At 51.4% G+C, this 21,693-nt stretch overlaps 1 protein-coding gene across 1 annotated transcript in view; it reads left to right on the top strand.

The window, feature by feature from the left end:
- The window catches only part of SH3PXD2B (SH3 and PX domains 2B), a 50,001-nt gene extending 32,805 nt beyond the window's left edge, over positions 1-17,196 (top strand). The window contains exons 8-14 of the mRNA XM_049776114.1: positions 1,814-1,948; positions 2,243-2,347; positions 5,377-5,494; positions 6,499-6,722; positions 8,634-8,683; positions 9,839-9,964; positions 15,137-17,196. Coding sequence (XP_049632071.1) covers positions 1,814-1,948; positions 2,243-2,347; positions 5,377-5,494; positions 6,499-6,722; positions 8,634-8,683; positions 9,839-9,964; positions 15,137-16,660 — 2,282 coding nt within the window. The 3' untranslated portion in view covers positions 16,661-17,196. The remainder of the gene's footprint in view (positions 1-1,813; positions 1,949-2,242; positions 2,348-5,376; positions 5,495-6,498; positions 6,723-8,633; positions 8,684-9,838; positions 9,965-15,136) is intronic.
- Positions 17,197-21,693: the final 4,497 nt, after the last annotated feature.

Genomic DNA, 21,693 nt, shown 5'->3' with positions numbered 1-21,693 from the left:
TCAAATGGGTGTGACTCAAAAACCAAAAAAAAAAAAAGAAAAAAAAAAAAAGATGTAAATCCTTGGAGAGATAGCACAGCGGCGTTTGCCTTGCAAGCAGCTGATCCAGGACCAAAGGTGGTTGGTTCAAATCCCGGTGTCCCATAGGGTCCCCCGTGCCTGCCAGGAGCTATTTCTGAGCAGACAGCCAGGAGTAACCCCTGAGCACCGCCGGGTGTGGCCCAAAAAAAAAAAAAAAAAAAGATGTAAACCCTTTCCCTTTTTTTGTTTTTTGTTTTTTTATTTGTTTTGGATTTTTGGGCCACACCTGGTGACACTCCAGGGTTACTCCTGGCTATGTGCTCAGAAATCGCTCTTAGCTTGGGGGAACATATGGGACGCTGGGGGGTAGAACCTCGGTCCATCCTAGGCTAGCACACGCAAGGCAGACGCCCTATAGCTTGCACCACCACTCTGGCCCCAACCCTTTCCTTTTTTTAAAACTTTATTTACTGATTGGTTGGTTTTGGGGCCACACCCAGCAGTGAACAAGGGTAACTCCTGGCTCTGCACTTAGAAATTGACCCTGGCAGGCTGGGGGACCATATGGGATGCCAGGAATTGAACCGGGTCCCTCCTGGGTCAGCTGTATGCAAGGCAAATGCCCTACCACTATGCTATATCTCTGGCCCCATGTAAACCCTTTCTTAAAGTGGCTTTCTACCACAAAATTGAAACAACAAAAAACTCCAGGGACCAGAGAGAGTACTGTGGTGTCACTTCAATCCCCAGCACCACCAGATGTGACTCAAACCATTTATCAACATCCCACCTGCCCCCAAAATCCAGGCATTGGAGCATTAGTACAGGAGTTAAGGCACTTGCCTCAGAATAAATAGATGCAGAGCCAGGAGCCAGTTCAACAACTTTAACATATGCAATGCACGTAGGATACATTTGGTCCCTCTCCTTTCTCAGTTCCCCTGACTGTGGCCCACAATAAAAACAATGCAAGCCTCCTGCCTTGGCACACTCACCTGTCTCACCAGCGCAGGAGCTGGCCCTCAACATGCGCACCCTTTCCTCACTGCTCCATTCTCCCCATGACTCCTGTCTCTTGGGTCTCTGCTTGCTCACCTCCTTGAGTATGTCTTAGTAACCAACTTAATGTAATATACCTTCTCCTGTCCACTCTTTCTTTTCCTGAGTATGCTTAGCAAGTGTCTCTTTTCTCACTGACTCTCTAGTATCCTTTGTTGAGAGTTCAGTTCTTCCATTCTCAGTTGATGTGGTGACCGGACACTTGGACACTTAGTGTATGTCCAAAGAAGACTTGAGAGCCTGAAGCCACATCTGTTCCATGAACTCTAGGACCCCCAACCCCTATGAAGGTGGTTGGGAGATGGTTAGTGATGTTATGGATGGAGAGATGGGTGCTTTGGGTGGAGAGAGAGATGGAGCAATGCTTCATGAGTGGTTGTGCTATCGGATGGTAGATGGGTAAATGGAAGGGGAAGGATCGATTTACGTGATTGACATGTAGATGAATAACAGCTGACAGATAAATAGATGCAGAGAGAGGAATGAAGGCATTTCTTCATTCATCAGCCTCTGTTGGACAGTACCATCATATGTCAGTAATTTCATGACCTAGTGCTCAGCCCAGCACCAAATAGGCGTTAGTAAATCTTGGTGAGTGAGTAAATAAGTGAATGAGATGAAGTCGAGGATGTGTGTGAAATAATTCTTCCACCTCCCCCTTCTTCTGGCTCCTCCTCTTTCACCCCTTGAGTAGAGGCCAGGTGTGACCCCTAAACGTGTTCTGTGCCCACAGGGGGCGACTTGGCCTCAGTGGACCCCATGGTCCTGGAGCAGTACGTGGTGGTGGCTGACTATCAGAAGCAGGAGAGCTCGGAGATCAGCCTCAGTGTGGGGCAGGTGGTGGACATCATCGAGAAGAATGAGTCAGGTAGGGGTGAGACCATCTCCTGCCCGTCCCGAGGCCATGCTGCTAGGACATGAAATTCTCAGAAACACTGTCCACTACAAGGCCTGGCCAGATGGTCAGTGCCACCCAGGACACCACCACAGGGCTGTAAGGCTTATATTCTGTATCCAGGAGGCCCCAGAGTCTCCAACTGCTGGTTCCATGTGAGCAGGGATGCAGAGCAGTGAGCCTATGCTCGCTAGTAGGCTGTGTCATCGCTGAATGCGTCCCTGTTGAATTCTAACACAGCTGACCTCCCCATTCATACTTTCCCAGGTTGGTGGTTCGTTAGCACCGCCGAAGAGCAAGGCTGGGTGCCCGCCACCTGCCTGGAGGGACAGGATGGGGTGCAGGATGAGTTTTCCCTCCAGCCGGAAGAAGGTAGGTAAAAGTTGGGGGGACCAGTGCAAGGAACACCCCTCTAGACCGTGCACCTCAGCACAGCGTCTCATCTCAGGGCTACCTGGGAAGACTCCAGGGGCTCCAGAAACTGTGGGCCTAAAGCCAGGCTGACAGGTTTGGATGGAGCAGTTCTGCCCTTTCTAAGGACCTGTGATTAGGGTTGTGGAGGACATGGGCCATACTGGAGGGCTGGTGCTCAGAGGTCACTCTTGGCGGTGCTAGGAGGACTCTGGTATTCAGAAATTAACCTGGGTTTGACTACATGCAAGGCTGTCTCCCTCCTGAGCTCTCTCCTTCCCCATCTAACAGACTTTTGGAGCCAACCAGGCAAGGCTGATCACAACAAGGTTCCTGACAGCCCTTAGGTCCCCCAAAGCTGCCCCTTCCCTCTCTAGGACACTGCCTCTTTGACATTATTCAGGGAACCGACATTTAAGGCAGCTTTTGGCCCATTCACAAATTGTCTGGGGCTCTGGATTAAAACTCTGCTTTTTCTGCTCTTTCACAGCCTGGGGTTTGGTGACCCATTTTCACTTACCCCACATTTAGGATATTCCTCCACACACCACACATTTAGGTTACGCCCCACACCATACATTTAAGATGACCCCATCTACTCACCACACAGGCTTCTGCATCCCAGAACTCTCCCTGCCCGACCCATTATACCATCTGTGAGGCTCTGGTTATTATTTTTGGGCTCTTTCATGTAAGCCATGACCAGGTACCCCAACAGTTAGAAAGCATTTATTACCTATATCCAAGCCCCACCCAGGCTCAACACCCCAAGGGCCTTTATCTGTGTAGATTTCTCAGCAGAGCCAGCATCTCCATGTAGTCAAAGTAGAGCCAAGGTCTAGGACAGCAAGGAAAGCATTTGCCTTGCACAGCTAACCCGGATTCAATCCCTGGAACCCTATATGGTCCTCCTGAGCCACGCCAGGAGCAATCTCTGAATTCAGAGTCAGAAGTAGCCCCTGAACACCACCAGGTGGGACCCCAAAACAAATCAAAAAGCCCCAAAAGGTGAACCCAGCTAGAGAGTAGAGGGGGCTTTGCACAGAATTGAGCATAGTCAGCGCCTGCTTTTCCCTGTGTTTGGGGGTGCCCAGCAGGTGTCTGAGTGAGAGCTAGTGAGATTGGAAGCTACTGAAGTTCCAGGACTCCATGGAAAACTCTTCCCCCCCTCTTCCCACCCCTGTGCCCATCCCTGGAGACCCCAGAGGGATGCCTCTGTCAGGGAGCAGCATCACATAGCTGGGAGGTATGAAAGTAACCCCATTTTCTGATGGTTTGTCCCATTTCCTGCTCCTGCCCCACCCTCACCCCCAGATTAGTGTTTCTGGGATACCATTACCCCCATAGGCTGCCTCATCCCTGAATTCAAGGTTAATCCTCAGGCACTGGTTCTTTCTGAGATATTGGGGGTTTGCGCTGACTTAGAAATAGGTTCTTCTGGGGCTGGAGAGATAGCATGGAGGTAAGGTGTTTGCCTTTCTTGCAGAAGGACAGTGGTTCGAATCCCAGCATCCCATATGGTCCCCTGTGCCTGTGAGGAGCGATTTCTGAGCATAGAGCCAGGAGTATCCCCTGAGCGCACCGGGTGTGACCCCCCCCCCAAGAAAAAAGAAATAGGTTCCTTTTTTTTTTTTTTTTTGGTTTTTGGGTCACACCCGGCGGTGCTCAGGGGTTACTCCTGGCTGTCTGCTCAGAAATAGCTCCTGGCAGGCACGGGGGACCATATGGGACACCGGGATTCGAACCAACCACCTTTGGTCCTGGATCGGCTGCTTGCAAGGCAAACGCCGCTGTGCTATCTCTCCGGGCCCGAAATAGGTTCTTCTAACAGGGACCTATCATATATGCCCCCCAACCCTGGCCTCGACCTTAGAAGTGCTTTTTTCTCACCTCTGCCTTCTGCCCTTGCCTTCACATGCTGCCCACTAGTGTCGTGGAGATACTGGTCTTTGCCTCGGCCTGTGGGCCGCCGCCGGACTCTGGGGGACTTGTATGCTATCAGCTGGCGTCCAGGTGCTGACCTCGGAGAGTTTGTACGGGTTCTGTGCTTGGTGCCAGCCCCCTGCCTCTGCATGTCACTGTATTTCCTTCCATGCCTGTTGCATGCAGACACAGAGCTCCGGGCTGCAGCATGTTGTCTGGCATGTGGGTGTGGGAAGTTCTGCCTGGGGACTTCTGGAATGCTGCCATCAGGGATCAGGCCTTTCACCAGCACTTTTGGGTTACAAAAGGATGAAAGCCCTGTCTCAAATCTGCTGAAGCAGAAAGGGAAGTGTCTTGATTTCATTCCCTGCAAAGTCTAGGATAGCACAAGCTTCAATCAAGCCTGCCCAGAGCTAGAGGTTGGAAAAGGGTATTTCCTCTCCTTATGAGCTCTGCCTTGCTAGCCCACTTCTCAGGGGTAACAGCCATTCAGGGGTGCGCATTGGAGGTCCCCTTTAACACCAATCCAGGATTGGTAGAGTGATTTACTCAGGTCCTGCGCTGTCCCTGAACCAGCCAGCCATGGTGGCATTTAGATCAAACCATGTGGACAGAGACAGGCAGTGCCCTTCCAGAAGAGATGGGTGTTGCCTGTGAGTCCATGTATAAGGTGTCTTCCCCCTTGCCTTAGATTTGGCTCGGAATCACTTGGTGTCCCTCAGAGCACAGAAAGTACCTGAGGTTCTAGTGAAACCCCAGGGTGTCAGCTCCTGTCCTCAGCCCCACAGTCCACCCAATGCCAGAGGTGGAGGAATTAATGAATGATACAGACTAGAGATTTCACCAGGTCAAGGAACTGCTTTGATCTGAGGAGGATAAATGTGTGTCCAGGAGGACTGCAGAGGGAACGGGACATGCCCATTGTCCACTAGCCTTTGCCCATAGTTATATGATGCTCCCTAAGCACTGCCCGGAGCTTTCTTATGGTGGCCCTTCCCTGTGAAGGCCAAGGACTTACCATGGCTCCCAAGCCTGGCATCATCAGTGTCCAACCCTTCCCCCCACAGAGGAGAAGTATACTGTCATATACCCGTACACAGCACGTGACCAAGATGAGATCAACCTGGAGAGAGGGGCCATGGTGGAGGTCATTCAGAAAAACCTGGAAGGCTGGTGGAAGATCAGGTACTATCTGCAGTGGGTGGGTTTCACGTCCCATGCGCTTTAGCAGCTCCAAGGCACATTAGCAAGTAAGGTTTTTGCCTGAGCCATTACAAAGAAAATGCTTCTCCCCACATACTAGTCTCTCTGACTCCTCTCCCTATCCAGATCCTTTCCTAAAAGTCCATCATTAGTAAAACCTCCTACTATCCCGAACAATAGATGGACAGGGCCCCTCAGCACTTCCAGCTATTTCAGGGAGCAAGAGGTGGACAGGTCTGGACTAAGGGTGGTATGTGAGGGCTCACATGCAGGGTCATCACCTGGGCAGTGACTCGATGACCCTTACCAGCACAGAGACCCACCATTCAGAGTACCCTTTCTGAGCCCCGTCCACCTCTGTTGAGATCTCTCTCCAGTTATTTCAAGCTGGGATCTCCCCAGCTATTTCAAGTCTCAGAATCCCAAGCTGGAGCCATAGGGCAATGGGAAGGGCATTTGCCTTGCACACAACAAACCCAGATTCAACCCCCAGCATCCTATCTGGTGTCCTGAGCACCACCAGGAGTAATTTTTGAGTACAAAGCTAGGAGTAATCCCTGAGCATCACCAGTTGTATTCCTAAAAGAAAAGAAAAGAAAAGAAAAGAAAGTCCCAGGGGTTGGAGTAATAGCACAATGGGAGGGTTTTTGCCTTTCATGCAGTTGACCTAGGTTTGATCCCCAGCATCCCATATGGTCCCCAAGATTACCAGAAGTGACTTCTGAGCACAGAGCCAGGAGTAACCTGAGTGCCTGGTTATGGCCCAAAACCAAAAAAAGAAAGAAAGTCCCATTTTCCCTCCTCCCTTACATAAACCTTAGTACATAGACTCTGGTTACTGGAAATGGGGCCAGGAGAGAAGCTCTAGGGTCAGCCTCCAGCTCCAACCCACTGGGGCCAAGCTGGGATGTCAATGGTATTTGCAGCTCAGCTGCTTCCCTGGGCCTAGAGGACGCATTCACCAGCCCCTCCTGCTTCCTCCCCAGGTACCAGGGTAAAGAAGGCTGGGCCCCAGCCTCCTACCTGAAGAAGAGCAGCGGGGAGCCCCCTGCCCCGAAGCCTGGCTCTTCTTCACCCACCTCTGGTATCCTTGAGCTGGATGGGGTCTCCCGGCAGCAGAACTCAACATGTCGGGACAAGGAGCTGCTCAACAATCAGAGGGACAGCCGGTTGGAAGGGCGCCTGGGACTTGATGGTGACACTAAACACAGTGAGTGACTCCCACATCCTGCCATGTGCTCAGAGCAACCCCCAATACTGTGGCTTGTTTCCAAAGCAATCCAACAGTCCTGTGGCCGGTGAGGTGGTGCTAGAGGTAAGGTGTCTGCCTTGCAAGCGCTAGCCAAGGAAAGACCTCGGTTCGATCCCCCGGCGTCCCATATGGTCCCCCCAAGCCAGGGGTGATTTCTGAGCGCTTAGCCAGGAGTAACCCCTGAGCATCAAATGGCAGTGGCCGAAAAAAAAAAAAAAAAAAGGCAATCCAACTGTCCTGCTTATCCTGTATATAAAAAAACAGAGGATGGGAAACAGAGAAGATGCTTGCTTGCTTGGCATGTGGCTGGGCCTGGTTTGATCCCTGGCATTTTCAAGAATGATTTCTGAGCACAGAGCCAGGAGTAATCCTTGTTTATAGTCAGGTGTGACCCAAATCCACCCCATCTCATCCCGTCCCAAATATACCAGAAGGATTTGAGGTTGTAGCTCAGCAGTAGAGGACAGGTCTTGCATGTGGAGGACCTGGTTTGAGTCCTGGTACCAAAACAGAAGAGAAAGTGTGGGCCTGGAGACAGTATGGAATGGGCTGGGTGTGTGGTGTGCATACAAGAGGTTTGGAGTGAGCCCACCACATGCTTCCCTGAGCTCCACCCCAGAGATTCCTACATCTGAGTAAAGAGTCAGCATTAGTCCCCAGGTACTACTGGTTGTGGTTTCCCAACCAAAAGTAAAGAAATATAAACCCAAGACACAAGGCAGAGAAAAGCAGTATTTTCAACAACAGAGTTGAACAGCAGGGCCAACTCTGTTTGCTGGAGATAAGAATTTGAGTATCGAGCCCGGAGAGATAGCAGAGCGGCGTTTGCCTTGCAAGCAGCCGATCCAGGACCAAAGGTGGTTGGTTCGAATCCCGGTGTCCCATATGGTCCCCTGTGCCTGCCAGGAGCTATTTCTTTTTTTTTTTTTTTTTTTTTTTTTTTGGTTTTTGGGCCACACCCTGTGATGCTCAGGGGTTACTCCTGGCTATGCGCTCAGAAGTTGCTCCTGGCTTCTTGGGGGACCATATGGGACGCCGGGGGATCGAACCGCGGTCCGTCCTAGGCTAGCGCAGGCAAGGCAGGCACCTTACCTCCAGCGCCACCGCCCGGCCCCCAGGAGCTATTTCTGAGCAGACAGCCAGGAGTAACCCCTGAGCACCGCTGGGTGTGGCCCAAAAACCAAAAAAAAAAAAAAAAATTGAGTATCATTAAGTCCATGCAGTTGTAACCCTTGTTGCCTAGGGAACAGAGAGGTAGCATAGCAGGAAGGGTGATTGCCTAACACATGGTGTACCCAAGTTCCATTCCCATTCTGTATTGTCTCCAAACTCCACCAAGAGGAATCCCTGAGTATAGAGCCAGAGTGAGCCCTGAGCCCTGCTAAGTGTGGCCCCTAGACCAAAAAAAAATTTTTTATTTTTTAAATAAGCCCTTGCTGATCAGGACTCCATTTCAACACAGTGACCCCTATACTGCAATTTGTACTCACTGAACCACATTGGAGTGAGCCACTGGCAGCGTGCCCTGCTTTCCACATACCCTGTTGGTATTCCCAGTGACCATTTGCCTGCTTTATGCCAACCTGTCCTGGGCTGGCCTGCCTCTCCTCACTTCTGGAGTGAAGACCTCCCATTTATACCCCCTATGTTTCTTCAAAGCCTGTGCCTTAGGCCCTCTGTGGAAAGCTCCTCACCCTCTGTGGAAAACTTCTCAGGACTCTGGGGCCCACAAGGCCAAGTGGACAGTGTGTGTCATTCTCTTCCTCACCAAGAGCCTCTCAGGAAGACTGCATAGGGCGAAGAGGGGAACACAGTTTAGATGACCCCCAACTCTACATGGGAGTGAAATGAAATCTTCTTCATATCTAGGATCACCCAGGATGAGGCAGAGACCTCCCCCTCGCCGGGACATGACCATAGTAAGTACAGCATTTTGTGCCACCACCCCCACACTCACCTGAGCTTGGCCCCTCACCCACTTCTCCCTTTCCAAAGATGTGTGTGGTACTTGGGGCTGGAAAGATGGAACAGTGGACAGGATACTTGCCTTTCGTACAGCTAACCTGTGTAGGATCCCCGGAGCCTGATCTCTGAGAACAAAGCCAGGAAGAAGTCCTAAGCCCCATCAGGTGTGACCCCCCCAAACCAGAAGCACAAAGATACATCTTATCTGAACCCTAAGAACTGTCTAAGGAAGGGAAAGAATAATTGATCCTTGGTGACAGCTGGACCCCTGCCACGTCTCTGTTCTTTATCTCAGTCTTCTCAAAGAAGGAGACTTGAAAACCAATGGGATGAGACCTGACTGGCGTTTGGGGTCTAGATTGAACTGTCCTACTCCTGTTCAAAGTTGACAGGCAGGGGCGGGGGGAGGGGGGGAAAAGAGAGAGTGCACGCTTGCTTTGTATGTGACTGACTTGTATTCATTCCCTAATACCCCAAATGGCCCCCCAAGTCCTGTCAGAAATGAACCCTGAATTCAGTCAGGAGTGAGCCCTGAGCATTGCCGAATGTACCCAAAATCCAAAACCAAAATAAGTGAATAAAGGACAGTGACTTACATCACAGATGCCCATCTCAGCTATCTTCCCTTCTGCCTTAGAATCCAGAGTGGGGAGCCGAGAGATAGCACAATAGGAGAGTGTTTGCCTTACATGCAGGATAGATGGTGGTTCAAATCCTGGCATCCCCTATGATCCCCTGAGCCTGCCAGGAGCGATTTCTGAGCACAGAGCCAGGAGTAACCCCTGAGTGCCGCCAAGTGTGACCCAAAAACAAAAACAAACAAAAACAGAATCCAGAATGGCAATCTCAGGCATTCAGCAGCAGCAGGCCTCTTGCCTTGCATGCAAATGACCCCAGTTCCTTCCCCAGCCCTGCACTACATAGCACAGCCAGGAAAGATCCCCTAAGCGCAGAGCCAGGATGGCCCCTGAGCATCATCTGCACCTTACAAACAAATAGCAGAAAGAACCTAGTGGTCTCCTTGGCCCCCAGCCCTTTGGCAATGCTTTCCCTCACACTCAGCAGATCCACCCTCAGATCCCACTTAGCACCGTGTCTCCTCCGCCCAGCCTCGAGGTGTGAACCTGCCCCAGCCGCCAGTGCCACCACATGTGGAGGAGGAGTACTATACCATCGCTGAGTTCCAGACCACCATTCCTGATGGCATCAGCTTCCAGGCTGGCCTGAAGGTGGAGGTGAGCACCCCCACCCCCTCACATCCGTGAGACTACCGATTATTAAGACAAAATGCATCCTAAAGAGAGTAAGGGGGTGTGTGTTATTCTGATTAGGAAGCACTTGCCTTTTATACGTGAAGCCTCAGGTTGATCTGGCTGCAAACAAGTAACAAATTTAGGGATTCTGGCCCTCTACTTCGTGCCACTCGATTTTTCTTTTATAGCTTCCATCCACAGCCATTTATGTTTCTGTCTTAGAGGATTTTACTTTGTCAGTTTGCCCTTTCACTTTTGCCTATTTTATTTTCTTTCACAGTTCTCCTTTTGATTTTTCGTGCTGACCTGTTCTTGTTTTGTGTATATCTATTCTACTCTGAATCAGATGCCTTCTTGTCTCTCTCTTAAGGAGATTGAATTCAAAATCCTGCTGTTAGTTGTTTGCATTTTCTCTTTCCTCACCATTAAGTCACTTGCCGCAGCACTGGTGTGTCCTGCTGTCCTATTCGTGGTGTTAGGTCTTGCCCAGGAGACACTGCACTCCAAATGGCCAGACTATCCACTGGGGAAGCGAACACATCAGCTTCTGCTGGCTTCTGTACCTGGAACACTAAACACTAAGAAAGTGTTTTCTCTGACATATACTCCCATTCTCTTTCTCCCATATGAGCACTGCCTTCCTGTTCCAGCTGTCCTGTAAGCATGAGGTTGAGAGCATGGAGAGGGGATACTCTCCCAGCTGCCTCTGCTGTGTTCATCCCTGTTAGTCCCCATAATGTACCATGGACCCCAAATTTCTGGATTCTACCATCTTGGAGTCCTATAGGCCTCAGGGTACACACTCATACACACACAGACAAACAGACTTACACTCTTACATATGTACACTAACACATACACATGCCACACACACACACACACACACACACAGAATTCTGTAGCCATCTGGCCCATAGCCCTGCTCTGCAGCTTCTACTCAACTCAACAATTCTCCCCATTTCCCCCTTGCTTGCTTCTTTCCTCCTTCCTCTGAGATTCCTTTTCTCTTCATATATTGGTTTTCATGCACTGGTTACGGTAGAGTGAGAATTGCCATTGACTCCATCTCCCAAAAGTCTGGCTATGTTTTGTATTGGGGCACACCCAGCAGAGCTCAGGGGTTACTCCTAGCTGTACACTTAGAAATTATTTCTGGTAGAGGAGCAATAGCACAGAGGTGGGGTGTTTGTTCCCCTTGCATGTGGCTGACCAGGGATGGACCCAACTTTGATCCTCAGCATCCCATATGGTCCAGGACCATCCTATGGAGTCCCTTCTTTAGATTCCAGCATATTGGCATGAAGGTGCACAACTTTTGGGGCCGGAGAGATAGCACAGCAGTAGGGCATTTGCCTTGCATGGGGCCCACCCAGGATGGACCTGGGTTCGATTCCCGGCATCCCATAATCCCTGAGCCTGCCAGGAGCAATTTCTGAGCGCAGATCTAGGAGTAACCCCTGAGCATCGCTGGGTGTTGCCCAAAAACAAAAACAAAAAGAAAGAAAGAAATTATTTCTGGTAGTGCTCAAAGGACCTATGGGATGCTGGAATTAGCCTGGGTTAGCTGCCTGCAAAGCAGATGCCCTACCCACTATACTATTGTTCTGGCCCCAAGAATGATTATATTTTAAAGGTCTTCCAACCCCTATCTTCCACGCACACACACACAGGTTTAAGCACTCTGATAAAATCTTCTTCTTTATTACAGTGCCTGTCCAGTATTTTGTAGAAACACAACTCATTGTTGGGGCTTGCTGGCTAACTGGACATTTGCTGATAAATACCACCACTCCCTCACTTGGAATGTACCAGAATCTGTGGAGAGTAGACAATACAGGGAATGCATAGGTCAGATGGAATGCATGAGACAGACTGCACAGGAGGGAGCTGAGGGCTGAGTCTGCAGGACCATAGGGATCTAAACTTCCCATGGGTTTTCTTCAGATGTTGGGGTCTCCCAGGACAATACTCTCAGATTGTTTCTGGCCTTTCTCCTCAAGCTAAGCCATTATTTTTATAAAGGCCCTTTCTACCCAGCTTGCTTTGCTTTGCAGAAAACACTGAGTTTCTTTTACTTCTCCATGAAGTCTGATAGCTTCTGCTAATGGTAATTTGAATAATTCCATGGGGGGAAAAGTGTCCACTAAACTTTGAGGTTCACCCAATTGTTTTTTACTTTTTTTTTTTTTTTTTTTGGTTTTTGGTTTTTGGGCCACACCCAGCGGCACTCAGGGGTTACTCCTGGCTGTCTGCTCAGAAATAGCTCCTGGCCGGCACAGGGGACCATATGGGACACCGGGATTTGAACCAACCACCTTTGGTCCTGGATCAGCTGCTTACAAGGCAAACGTCGCTGTGCTATCTCTCCGGGCCCGTTTTTTACTTTTTTTTTTGTTTGTTTTTGTTTTTTTTGTTTTTTTTTTGGGCCACACCCGGTGACGCTCAGGGGTTACTCCTGGCTATGCGCTTAGAAGTCGCTCCTGGCTTGGGGGACCATATGGGAAATCGGGGGATCGAACCGGGGTCCATCCAAGGCTAGCGCAGGCAAGGCAGGCACCTTACCTCTAGCGCCACCGCCCGGCCCCCGTTTTTTACTTTTTTATTAAAAAAATGCACTCAGAAATCACTCCTGGGGCCTGGAGAGATAGCACAGTGGTAGGTGTTTGCTTTGCAAGCAGCTGACCCAGGACCAACATTGGTTTGAATCCTGGTGTCCCATATGGTCTCCTGAGCCTGCCAGCAGTGACTTCTTTTTTTTTTGGGGGGGGGGGGTTAGGGTTAGGGGTTACTCCTGGTTCTACGCTCAGAAATCACTCCTGGCAGGCTCGGGGGACCATATGGGACGCTGGGATTCGAACCACCATATTTTTGCATGCAGGGCAAAGGCCCTACCTCTATGCTATCTCTCCAACCCCAAGGAGTGATTTCTGAGTGCATAAGCCAGAAGTAACCCCTGAGCAGAACCAGGTTTGGCAAAAAAAAAAAAGAAAGAAAGGAAAAGAAAGCAAGGAAGGAAGAAGGAAGGAAGGAAGAAGGAAGGAAGGGAGGGAGGGAGGGAGGGAGGGAGGGAGGGAGGAAAAGAAGAAAGAAGAAAAGAAAGGGGCCAGAGCGATAACATAGCAGTAGGGTATTTGCCTTGCACGAGGTCAACACAGGAATGACCCCAGTTCAATTCCCGGTATCCCATATGGTCCCCTGAACACTGCCGGTGTTTTTGGGCCACATCTGGCTATGCTCAGGGCTTACTCCTGATTTTGTATTCAGGGGCCCCACTTCTGGTGGACTGGGGGGTGGGGGGCATATATGGTTCTGGGTATTGAACCTGGGTTCAAACCTGTGTCTGCCACCTATAGGCAATACCTGCTATATTATTGCTTTGGCCCACAAGGCTTTATTTTAAGGGTACTTTTTCCATACCTCTTAATAATACATGTTCCTGGGGTCAGAGTGATAGTACTGAAAGGAGGGCATTTGCCTTGCACATGGCCAACTCTACCATGGTGTGCATATACCACAACCTCTTTATCCACTTGCCTGAGCTGGGGCATTGAGGAATTTCCAGATCTTGGTTGTTGTTAGCAGCCAACTGTAGTGAGCATAGATGTGCAGGTGTCTTTTCAAATTTGTGTTTTGGAGATAGAGAGCCAGGGGAGGAACTGAGGGATCATATGGGTGATCTGAATGGAATCATTTGCGAACGCTCCATCCTGGTTTTTCATTGAGGCTGACCCAGTTGCCCCATCTTGGACCCCCCCACACATCAGCCCCTGCTGGTAATCTAAGTAGTTTATTCCTTTTTTTTTTTTTTTTTTTTTTTTTGGTTTTTGGGCCACACCCGGTGGTGCTCAGGGGTTACTCCTGGCTGTTTGCTCAGAAATAGCTCCTGGCAGGCACGGGGGACCATATGGGACACCGGGATTCAAACCAACCACCTTAGGTCCTGAATCGGCTGCTTGCAAGGTAAACGCCGCTGTGCTATCTCTCCGGGCCCAGTAGTTTATTCTTATAGGTGTGGGCTGGTCCCTCATCAGGCTTTGGATTTTCTTTTTTTTTTTTTTGCCAATATCTTGCATTGCTCAGAGATTATTCCTGGCTTTGCACACAGAAATCACCCCTGGCAGGCTCGGTGGACCATATGGGATGCCAGGAACTGAACTCGGGTTCGTCCCAGGTCAGCTGCGTGCAAGGCAAACACCCTACCGCTGTGCTATCTCTCAGGCCCCAGCTTTGGATTTTTGTTTCCCAGGGAGTTGTGATGCTAGTCAGGATGTTTTCTGGGAAGCCCAGCTCTTCTTCCCACTTTGGGCTGGAGTTTGTTTCTTGTTGGGTTTGTTTCTTCTTGTTGTTTCTCTTGGGGATCAGCCTTTGTCAGGTATCAGGGTGCCAGCATTTACATGGGCTGTTTTTAATCGTGCCTGTGGCCAGTCATATGACATGTGTTTGGGCACTGAGACTAGGGGTTACGAAATCCATGTCCCCACTTGGGTGCTACAGCTTGATTCGGCAGTCCTGACAGGTGAAACCCCAGTACCCAGAGAAAAATCTACTCCTTATCAGTTTTTATTTTCCCTACTTCCTCTCAACTCTCAAAAGTCATGGCTTGTGGGGCCAGAGAGTTAGCTTGGAGGTAAGGCATTTGCCTTGCATGCAGAAGGACCATGGTTTGAATCCCGGCATCCCATATAGTCCCCCGAGCCTGCCAGGAGTGATTTCTCAGCGTAGAGCCAGGAGGAGCCCCTGAGAGCTGCCGGCTGTGACCAAAAAACAAAAAAAGTCATGGCTTGTATTAAAGTCTGTCTTGGGCTGCTTTGGGGGAAATCCAGAGTGAGGCAGGAAAGAAGCTGTAACTCCCAGGAAAATCACCAGGGATGATCTCCAGTGGGTGTAATCTACCAGATGTGATCTAGCCTGGGTGATCCTTTAGGGCTGATCCATCATTAGTGATCTACTAATGATCATCCTTTATGTGTAATCTGCCAGGGGATCATCTTTTAGGAGTGATCTGTCAGGGGTGAACCCTTATAGGGGATCCACCATGAATGGTCTGCTATGGGTGTTGCTGCTATGGGATCCAGCCTCTCTGGATCCAGATACCCAACACGTACTGCCCTGGCACCATGCCTACTAAGTATCCACCCCCCTGTGCTCCCTCAGGTGATTGAGAAGAACTTGAGTGGCTGGTGGTATATTCAGATGGAAGACAAGGAAGGGTGGGCGCCTGCCACCTTCATCGACAAGTACAAGAAGACCAGCAGCGCCTCCAGGCCCAATTTTCTGGCTCCACTGCCCCACGAGGTAACCCAGCTCCGCCTCGGGGACATGGCTGCTGCTGACATCAGGGGTGGTGAAGTCTTGGGTCCCTCCAGGCCCCTGCCTGATGCCCCCCATGGTGCTGTGGACCCCGGGCTGCCGTGGGCCAAAGAGTGGAAGGGTGGGAAAGAGTGTCCGCGGAAGGTGTCTGTGGACATGTCCTTGTGTGCTGGCTATGAAGAGATCTCGAACCCCGACTTAGAGGAAAAGCCTAGCCTCCCGCCCCGAAAGGAGTCCATCATGAAGTCAGAGGGAGAGCAGCTGAGGGGCACCTCACCCAAGCCCCCTGGTGTCATTCTGCCAGTGATTCCCGCCAAAAATGCACCCCCAGCCCGAGGCAGCAGGAGGCCCGATTCCAAAGCGGACAAAGGCAAGATGTTCCAGTTGAAAAATGAGATGGGACTGGAGTGTGGCCACAAGGTGTTGGCCAAGGAAGTAAAGAAGCCCCACCTCCGTCCTGTGTCCAAAAGCAAAGTTGATACCCCAGATGAGAAGCCGGAAACCACCCCCCCAAATCCCTTCTTAAAGTCCAAACCTCAGGTTAGGCCCAAACCTGCACCTTGCCCCAGGACCGAGCCCCTTCAAGGCGAGGATCCCGTGGACATCTGCAATCTCAGGAGCAAGCTCCGGCCAGCCAAGGCCCAGGACAAATCCCTGCTGGACGGGGAGAATGGCCCACAGGCTGTAGGGGCCCAGGATGGGGCCCCTAGCCGCAACCTTGCCTCTGCTGAGGGGCCTTGTCGCCCACAGGACAGGATGGCCAAAGTGGATGGGCTCGGGCCCAGGGAGGGGGCCTGCAGAGTCCCTCCCAGGCCAGCTAAGGCCGCAGACCCCCTGCCCAAGAATGTGCCTGTCCCTTTCCAAGAGGCACCTCAGCAGCGACCTGTGGTCCCACCCCGGCGTCCGCCACCCCCCAAGAAAACCTCATTATCCTCCAGGCCCTCAGCAGAGATCAGAGGGCCACAGCGTGAAGCCAGTGAAGTCAGAGCAACTCCTGCCCTAGGCCCAGGCCCAGGTCGGGCCCTGCTAGTCCCTCCCAAAGCCAAACCTTTTCTCTCCAGCTCGTCGGGGGCTCCTGAGGACCTCCCAGGCAAAGGGGGGCTTGGGCCTCGGGGTCTGGGCAAGGTGGGAGATAGCAGGGAAAAACTAACCACAGGACATGTCCCCAGCACTGATGGTCCAAAGGACTCAGTGTATGTGGCCGTGGCCAACTTTGAGGGTGATGAAGATGCCAGCAGCTTCCAGGAGGGCACGGTGTTTGAGGCCCGGGAGAAGAATGGCAGTGGCTGGTGGTTCTGCCAGGTCCTGAGTGGGGCACCCTCCTGGGAAGGGTGGGTCCCATCCAACTATCTCAGGAAAAAACCCTAGCCCTTGGCCACCCCATATCCGCACGCCAGCTTCACCCCCATATTTAATATGCCTCTTAACTTATGGCTCTCCAAAGCAGCTACACAGGAAGGGAGACTTGAGGGGGCTGGTCCTATGGTTTCTTCTCTCTGGGGACTTATCCAGACACCACCACCCCCAGCACCCTCTGAAGGCTCAGAGGCCATCATGTCCCCACACTTCTCTCCACATTCATCCCTACCCACCAATAATCTGGATTCTGCGGGGCCTCGGGGCTGGGCCCACCACACCTATAGAAACCACAGCCACATCGGCCTACTCAGACCAGAAGAACAAAACTTGGCTCCCAATCTGACCCCTAGCCTTCCATCCCTGAGACTTTTTCATCATTTTCCCAGTATGGTTTCCTGGAGGCTCAGGGCTACTATCCTTGCTGCTGGATGCAGGCACTCTGGGTTTGCTTTTAAGGACATCTCCCTCCACCCTCCAGCCTGGGGACACGACGAGGCTGAACCCTAAGCCTGTTTCACTTTACTGGGATTTGGAAATAGAAGCTGTCTCATGGGAACCGGGGCCAGCTTCATGCTGGCCAACCCTATTCTGGCCCATAGTCTAGCTGCGGAACCCTGGGGCATACTCACTAAGACCAGGCTTACCTGTGTACCTCATAAGGACAAAGAGGTGGGCAAGAGAGAGAGAAAGAAAGGAACCATTGGGAGCTGGTTGGGGCCCATGGTGTGGTGCCACTGTACCCCACTTCTGTCTCCCCTGCAGTATGGAGGTCGGAGGTGCCCTGGGCCCCCTTTCTGGTATAGATGCTCCCCGTGGTGTGGGTGCGTGAAGGGCACAATGGACCTTTTCCCCCTTAGCTAGCTCTGTCCTCTACCCTATGGTGTTAGGTGGCTTATTTGGGGTTCTGGTAGGGCCTGACAGAGGGGCTCCCTGGAACCTGGAGAGGCACAGCTCCTTGGCAGAACTTGTGTCAGGAAATAGGGGCTTCGAGAGCAGAGCCACCCCCCACCCCCATTCCCCTCTCCTGCATGACATAGGGAAGCCACCCTGGCTTACCTGGGAGGTCTTGATGTCATTGTGTGTTTGCCTCCGCCCTGGGGGCCCCAGAGTCACTTCCTGGGGTGCCCGTCTGCAGTGCCAAAAACTGCAGCTGTCTTCATGCTCCTTCTGGTCTGAGAAAGCTGCCACCCCTTCTTACTTTTTTCTTCCTCGGCCTAGAAATCTCACTTTCCCCCTGAGATAGACCCCTGGAACTTCCTATATTACCTGACCACCCTTCAGCTCAGAACCTGAGGGGGAAGATAAGCTGACAGTGAAGGTGGAGAGGCCAAGAGACCCCATCCCCACCTCATATCATATGAGGGTTTTTTTGATGTTTGGTAGGTTTGGGTTCATAACCAGGAGTACTTGCAGGGGTTACTCTTGGCTTAGTATTAGGGGGATCCAAATGGTGGTGCCAAGGATGGGGCTTGGGGCTCCCACATGCAGCCTTTTGAAATTGGCTGCCTCTGGCTTAATGTGTATTGTTTTGTTTTTATTTTTTGGGTCACACATGATGGTGCTTAGGGGTTACGACTCCAGACTCTGCACTCAAGAATTATGTCTGGTGGTGTGCCAGGAGCTGTAGGGAATACTGGGGACTGAACCCAGGTCAGTCACATGCAAAGCAAATGCCCTACCCATAGTGCTATCACTGTAGCCCTATCATGTGTATTTTTTTTTGTTTGTTTCATTTGTTTTGGGTTTGGGGTTATACCTGCAAACCTGGACTTGGAAACAGGGCCCACTTCTGATTCAGTGCTGCTCTGTGTCTACTTACAGTGACGCATCCTGCACAGACAGCCTGTGCCCCAGCCTATGGTGCTGTGATTTTCATCCTCAAGGGCTTGGGCCAGTTATCTATCCCAGAATACAAATCCTAATGTTTTCTTTCCTGATTCACTTCTTGCCTTTCATTAATCCTTAAGTTTTGGGGTTTTTTGTTTGTTTGTTCTTTGTTTTTTGGTTTTGTTCTATTTTATTTTAGGTTTGGTTTTGTGCCGCACTTGGCAGTGCTCAGGGCATGCTCCAGACTCTGTGCTCAGGCTTTACTCCTGGCTCAGGGGACTCTGTGTAGTGCTTGGGATCGAACCCAGGTCAGCCAGATGCAAGGCAAGTGCCCTTCTGCTGTCCTTTCACTCTGGCTCCTTCTTGGCCCTTTCAGATCTTTCGAGCACCTGCTAGTGCCAGATGTGGCACAGTTGGTCCCAGCCCTGACTGTCAGGAGCCCAGGATGTTGGTTGTGGATTCCAAAGCACTCACTGTCTTCAGGCTATGGATCCTGGGTCCAAAGCTAACGTGTGCTCCTGCCTGTGGACTGGCCTTACCCTTGTTACCCTTATAATGATGCAGACAAGAATGGACTGACCCTCACATCTTCCCTTGTCCCTCCGGACCTACCTGAGGCCACAGGCTTCCACTTCCTTTGGTAGAACATACTTGGCCAGTCGCCTTGGTTGTCTGGATGGCCAGTAGCTGCCCTTTGCCATACTTGCTCTCCCCACCAAGGACATGGCCACGTTTTGTTCAGCTCCAGCTCCAGGCCCCACCAGATCAGCGGACCTTGGACACACACCTCCTGGAAGAGGTCAGAGAAGTGGCTCAATGGGCTATTCATAACTTTACAGGAAACCCCTTATTCCTGGTCCTGCAGGGAGACTTTGCCCCTCCAAAATACTGATAGATTAGTAGAATCCCCAGGACACCCCTGGTGGAGGATGGGTGCTGCTCTAACTGTCTGAAAAGGTTGGGGCTCTAGAAGTGCCATCACAGGCCTGGCTTCATCTGAGCAAGTAAGCAGGGTTGGCCCCTCCCATGCCATGATGGCTTGCAGGCGAGCCTTGTGGGATCTCCCTTTCTCAACCCCTGCTACCTGCTGCCTGTCTCTTGCCCTCATTACTTTTTCTCTCACCCAAGGACAGAACCACTCAGCTGCCTCACATCTCTAGGAAAGTGGGCCTTCACTCCAAACCTCTGTACTTTGTGTCTCAAGCCAGGGCAAGGAGAGTGACAGGGACAGTGGGCCCGTCTCAGGCCCTGTCTTGATTCCAGCAAGCTGCTCTCCTGCCACCCTCCCTTCTTCCCTTCCTACTTCCCCCTACCTTCCTTCTTTCTTCCCTTTCTTCCCCCGCCCTTCCTTCTTTCCTTCCATCCTTCATTCACTCACTCCTAGTGGCTCAACCACGGAGCTGTCTCCATTGTTCATTTCTTTTTGTTTGTTTGTTTTTGTTTTGGGGCTGCACAGTGATGCTCAGGGGTGACTCCTAGCTATGCACTCAGAAATCACTCCTGGCTCAGGGGACCATATGGATCACCAGAGATCGAACCCAGGTTCGTCCTGGGCAGCCTCACGCAAGGCTAACGCCCTAAAGCTGTGCTATCACTCCAGCCCCTCCATTGTCCATTTCTTTTGGGGGGCGGGGTTTGGGTTTTGGGTCACATCTGACAGTGCTCAGGGGTTACTCCTGGCTCCACGCTCAGAAATTGCTCCTGGCAGCCTCGGGGGACCATATGGGATGCCAGGATTCGAACCATCGACCTTCTGCAGGCAAGGCAAACGCCTTACCTCCATGCTATCTCTCCAGCCCCTTGTCCATTTCTTAAGGCTACATAGCCTTGCTAATAGAGCCAAAGCTATAGTCAGGCAGAGAAGTACTTGTGTGCAGCTGATTCAGATTCGATTCCCAGCACTATGTAGGGTTCTCCTGAGCCCTGCCGGAAGTGATCCCTGTTTACAGAGTCAGGAGTTAGATCTGAGTATCACCAGGTGTGGCCCCAAACCAAAGGCAAACCAATTAAACTTGACATGGCTCAAGTGATAGAGCACCTGCCTCACCTACAGGATCCCTGGTATTCAAGGCCCCTGCACTTCTGGGTGTGACCCTTATTTTATGGTGGGGATACTTGAGGCCACACACTGTGGTACTGTACTCAAAGATCACTCCTGGCAAACTCCGGAACCTTATGGGATGCCAGAGATTGAACCCAGGTTGGCCACTGCAAGGCAAGCACCCTTCCCTCTGTACCTAGGTGTGACCCCAATTTTAAAAACAAAAGCCTTCTTGCTGAGTTCTGGCAAGCTCATGACCAGTTTAACGGAGCAGTTGTGCCAATCTTGAGGGCAAATGCCAAGTTGTCACCAGATATGGGGGGATGGTTGGACAGTGTTATGAGCTGGACCTCGGCTGACCCCCTTGGTGCTTGGGAGAAAGAAGTTGTTCCTGTCCCTCTTCTCTTCCAACAGCTGCCAAGACTGTCACCCAGAGAGAACATTGCCCGCATGTCTTCTGGCTTCTCATGATGCCAAGGGTTGACTAGAGGTGGCTGCTGACCCTGAAAGCCTTATCCTACACCCTCCCCTTCCTGGCTGGGTTGGCAATGGGGTATCCTCTAGGACTTCTTTTGGGGGCCATACCTTGTGGTGCTCAGGGGTTACTCCTGACTTTGGGTTCAGAAATAACTCCTGGCAGGCTTGGGATGCTTGGAGATCAAACCCAGCCTGGTGCAAGGTAAATGCCCTATACCATCTGTGCTGTCATTCTGGCTCCTTCCCCCGGACTTTTTTTGGGGGGAGGGGATGGCCACACACAGCAGGGCTCAGGGATTATTCCTGATTCTGTGCTCAGAAATCGCTCCTGGCAAGCTTGGGAACCATATGGGATGCTGGGAATTAAACACAGGTCCTTCCAGGGTCGGCCACATACAAGGCAAATGCCCAACTACTGTGCTATCACTCCCTGCCTTCTTCTAGGACTTTTGCTGCCAACAGCCGTTCCCAGCCAGAAACCAAAGATTTCCTCACTTTAGACCACATGATTCTGAGTTAGGGGTGGGGAACGGAGGGAGTGGGGTATCCTTTCACAGCCCCGCTACACAGTCTCATGCAGTCAGGAAGCATCCTGGAATTGCCATGATAGTTAGAGTTGCCCCTGCAACCTTCAGCTCGGTGGAGGGGGCTACAGCCTGGTTTCTGGGGTGCTTCCATGTGAGGAAGCACCCCCAGG

Source organism: Suncus etruscus, chromosome 6, assembly GCF_024139225.1.
Source record: "Suncus etruscus isolate mSunEtr1 chromosome 6, mSunEtr1.pri.cur, whole genome shotgun sequence".
Classification (NCBI taxonomy): Eukaryota; Metazoa; Chordata; class Mammalia; order Eulipotyphla; family Soricidae; genus Suncus; species Suncus etruscus.
This window is presented reverse-complemented; position numbering and strand designations above follow the sequence as displayed.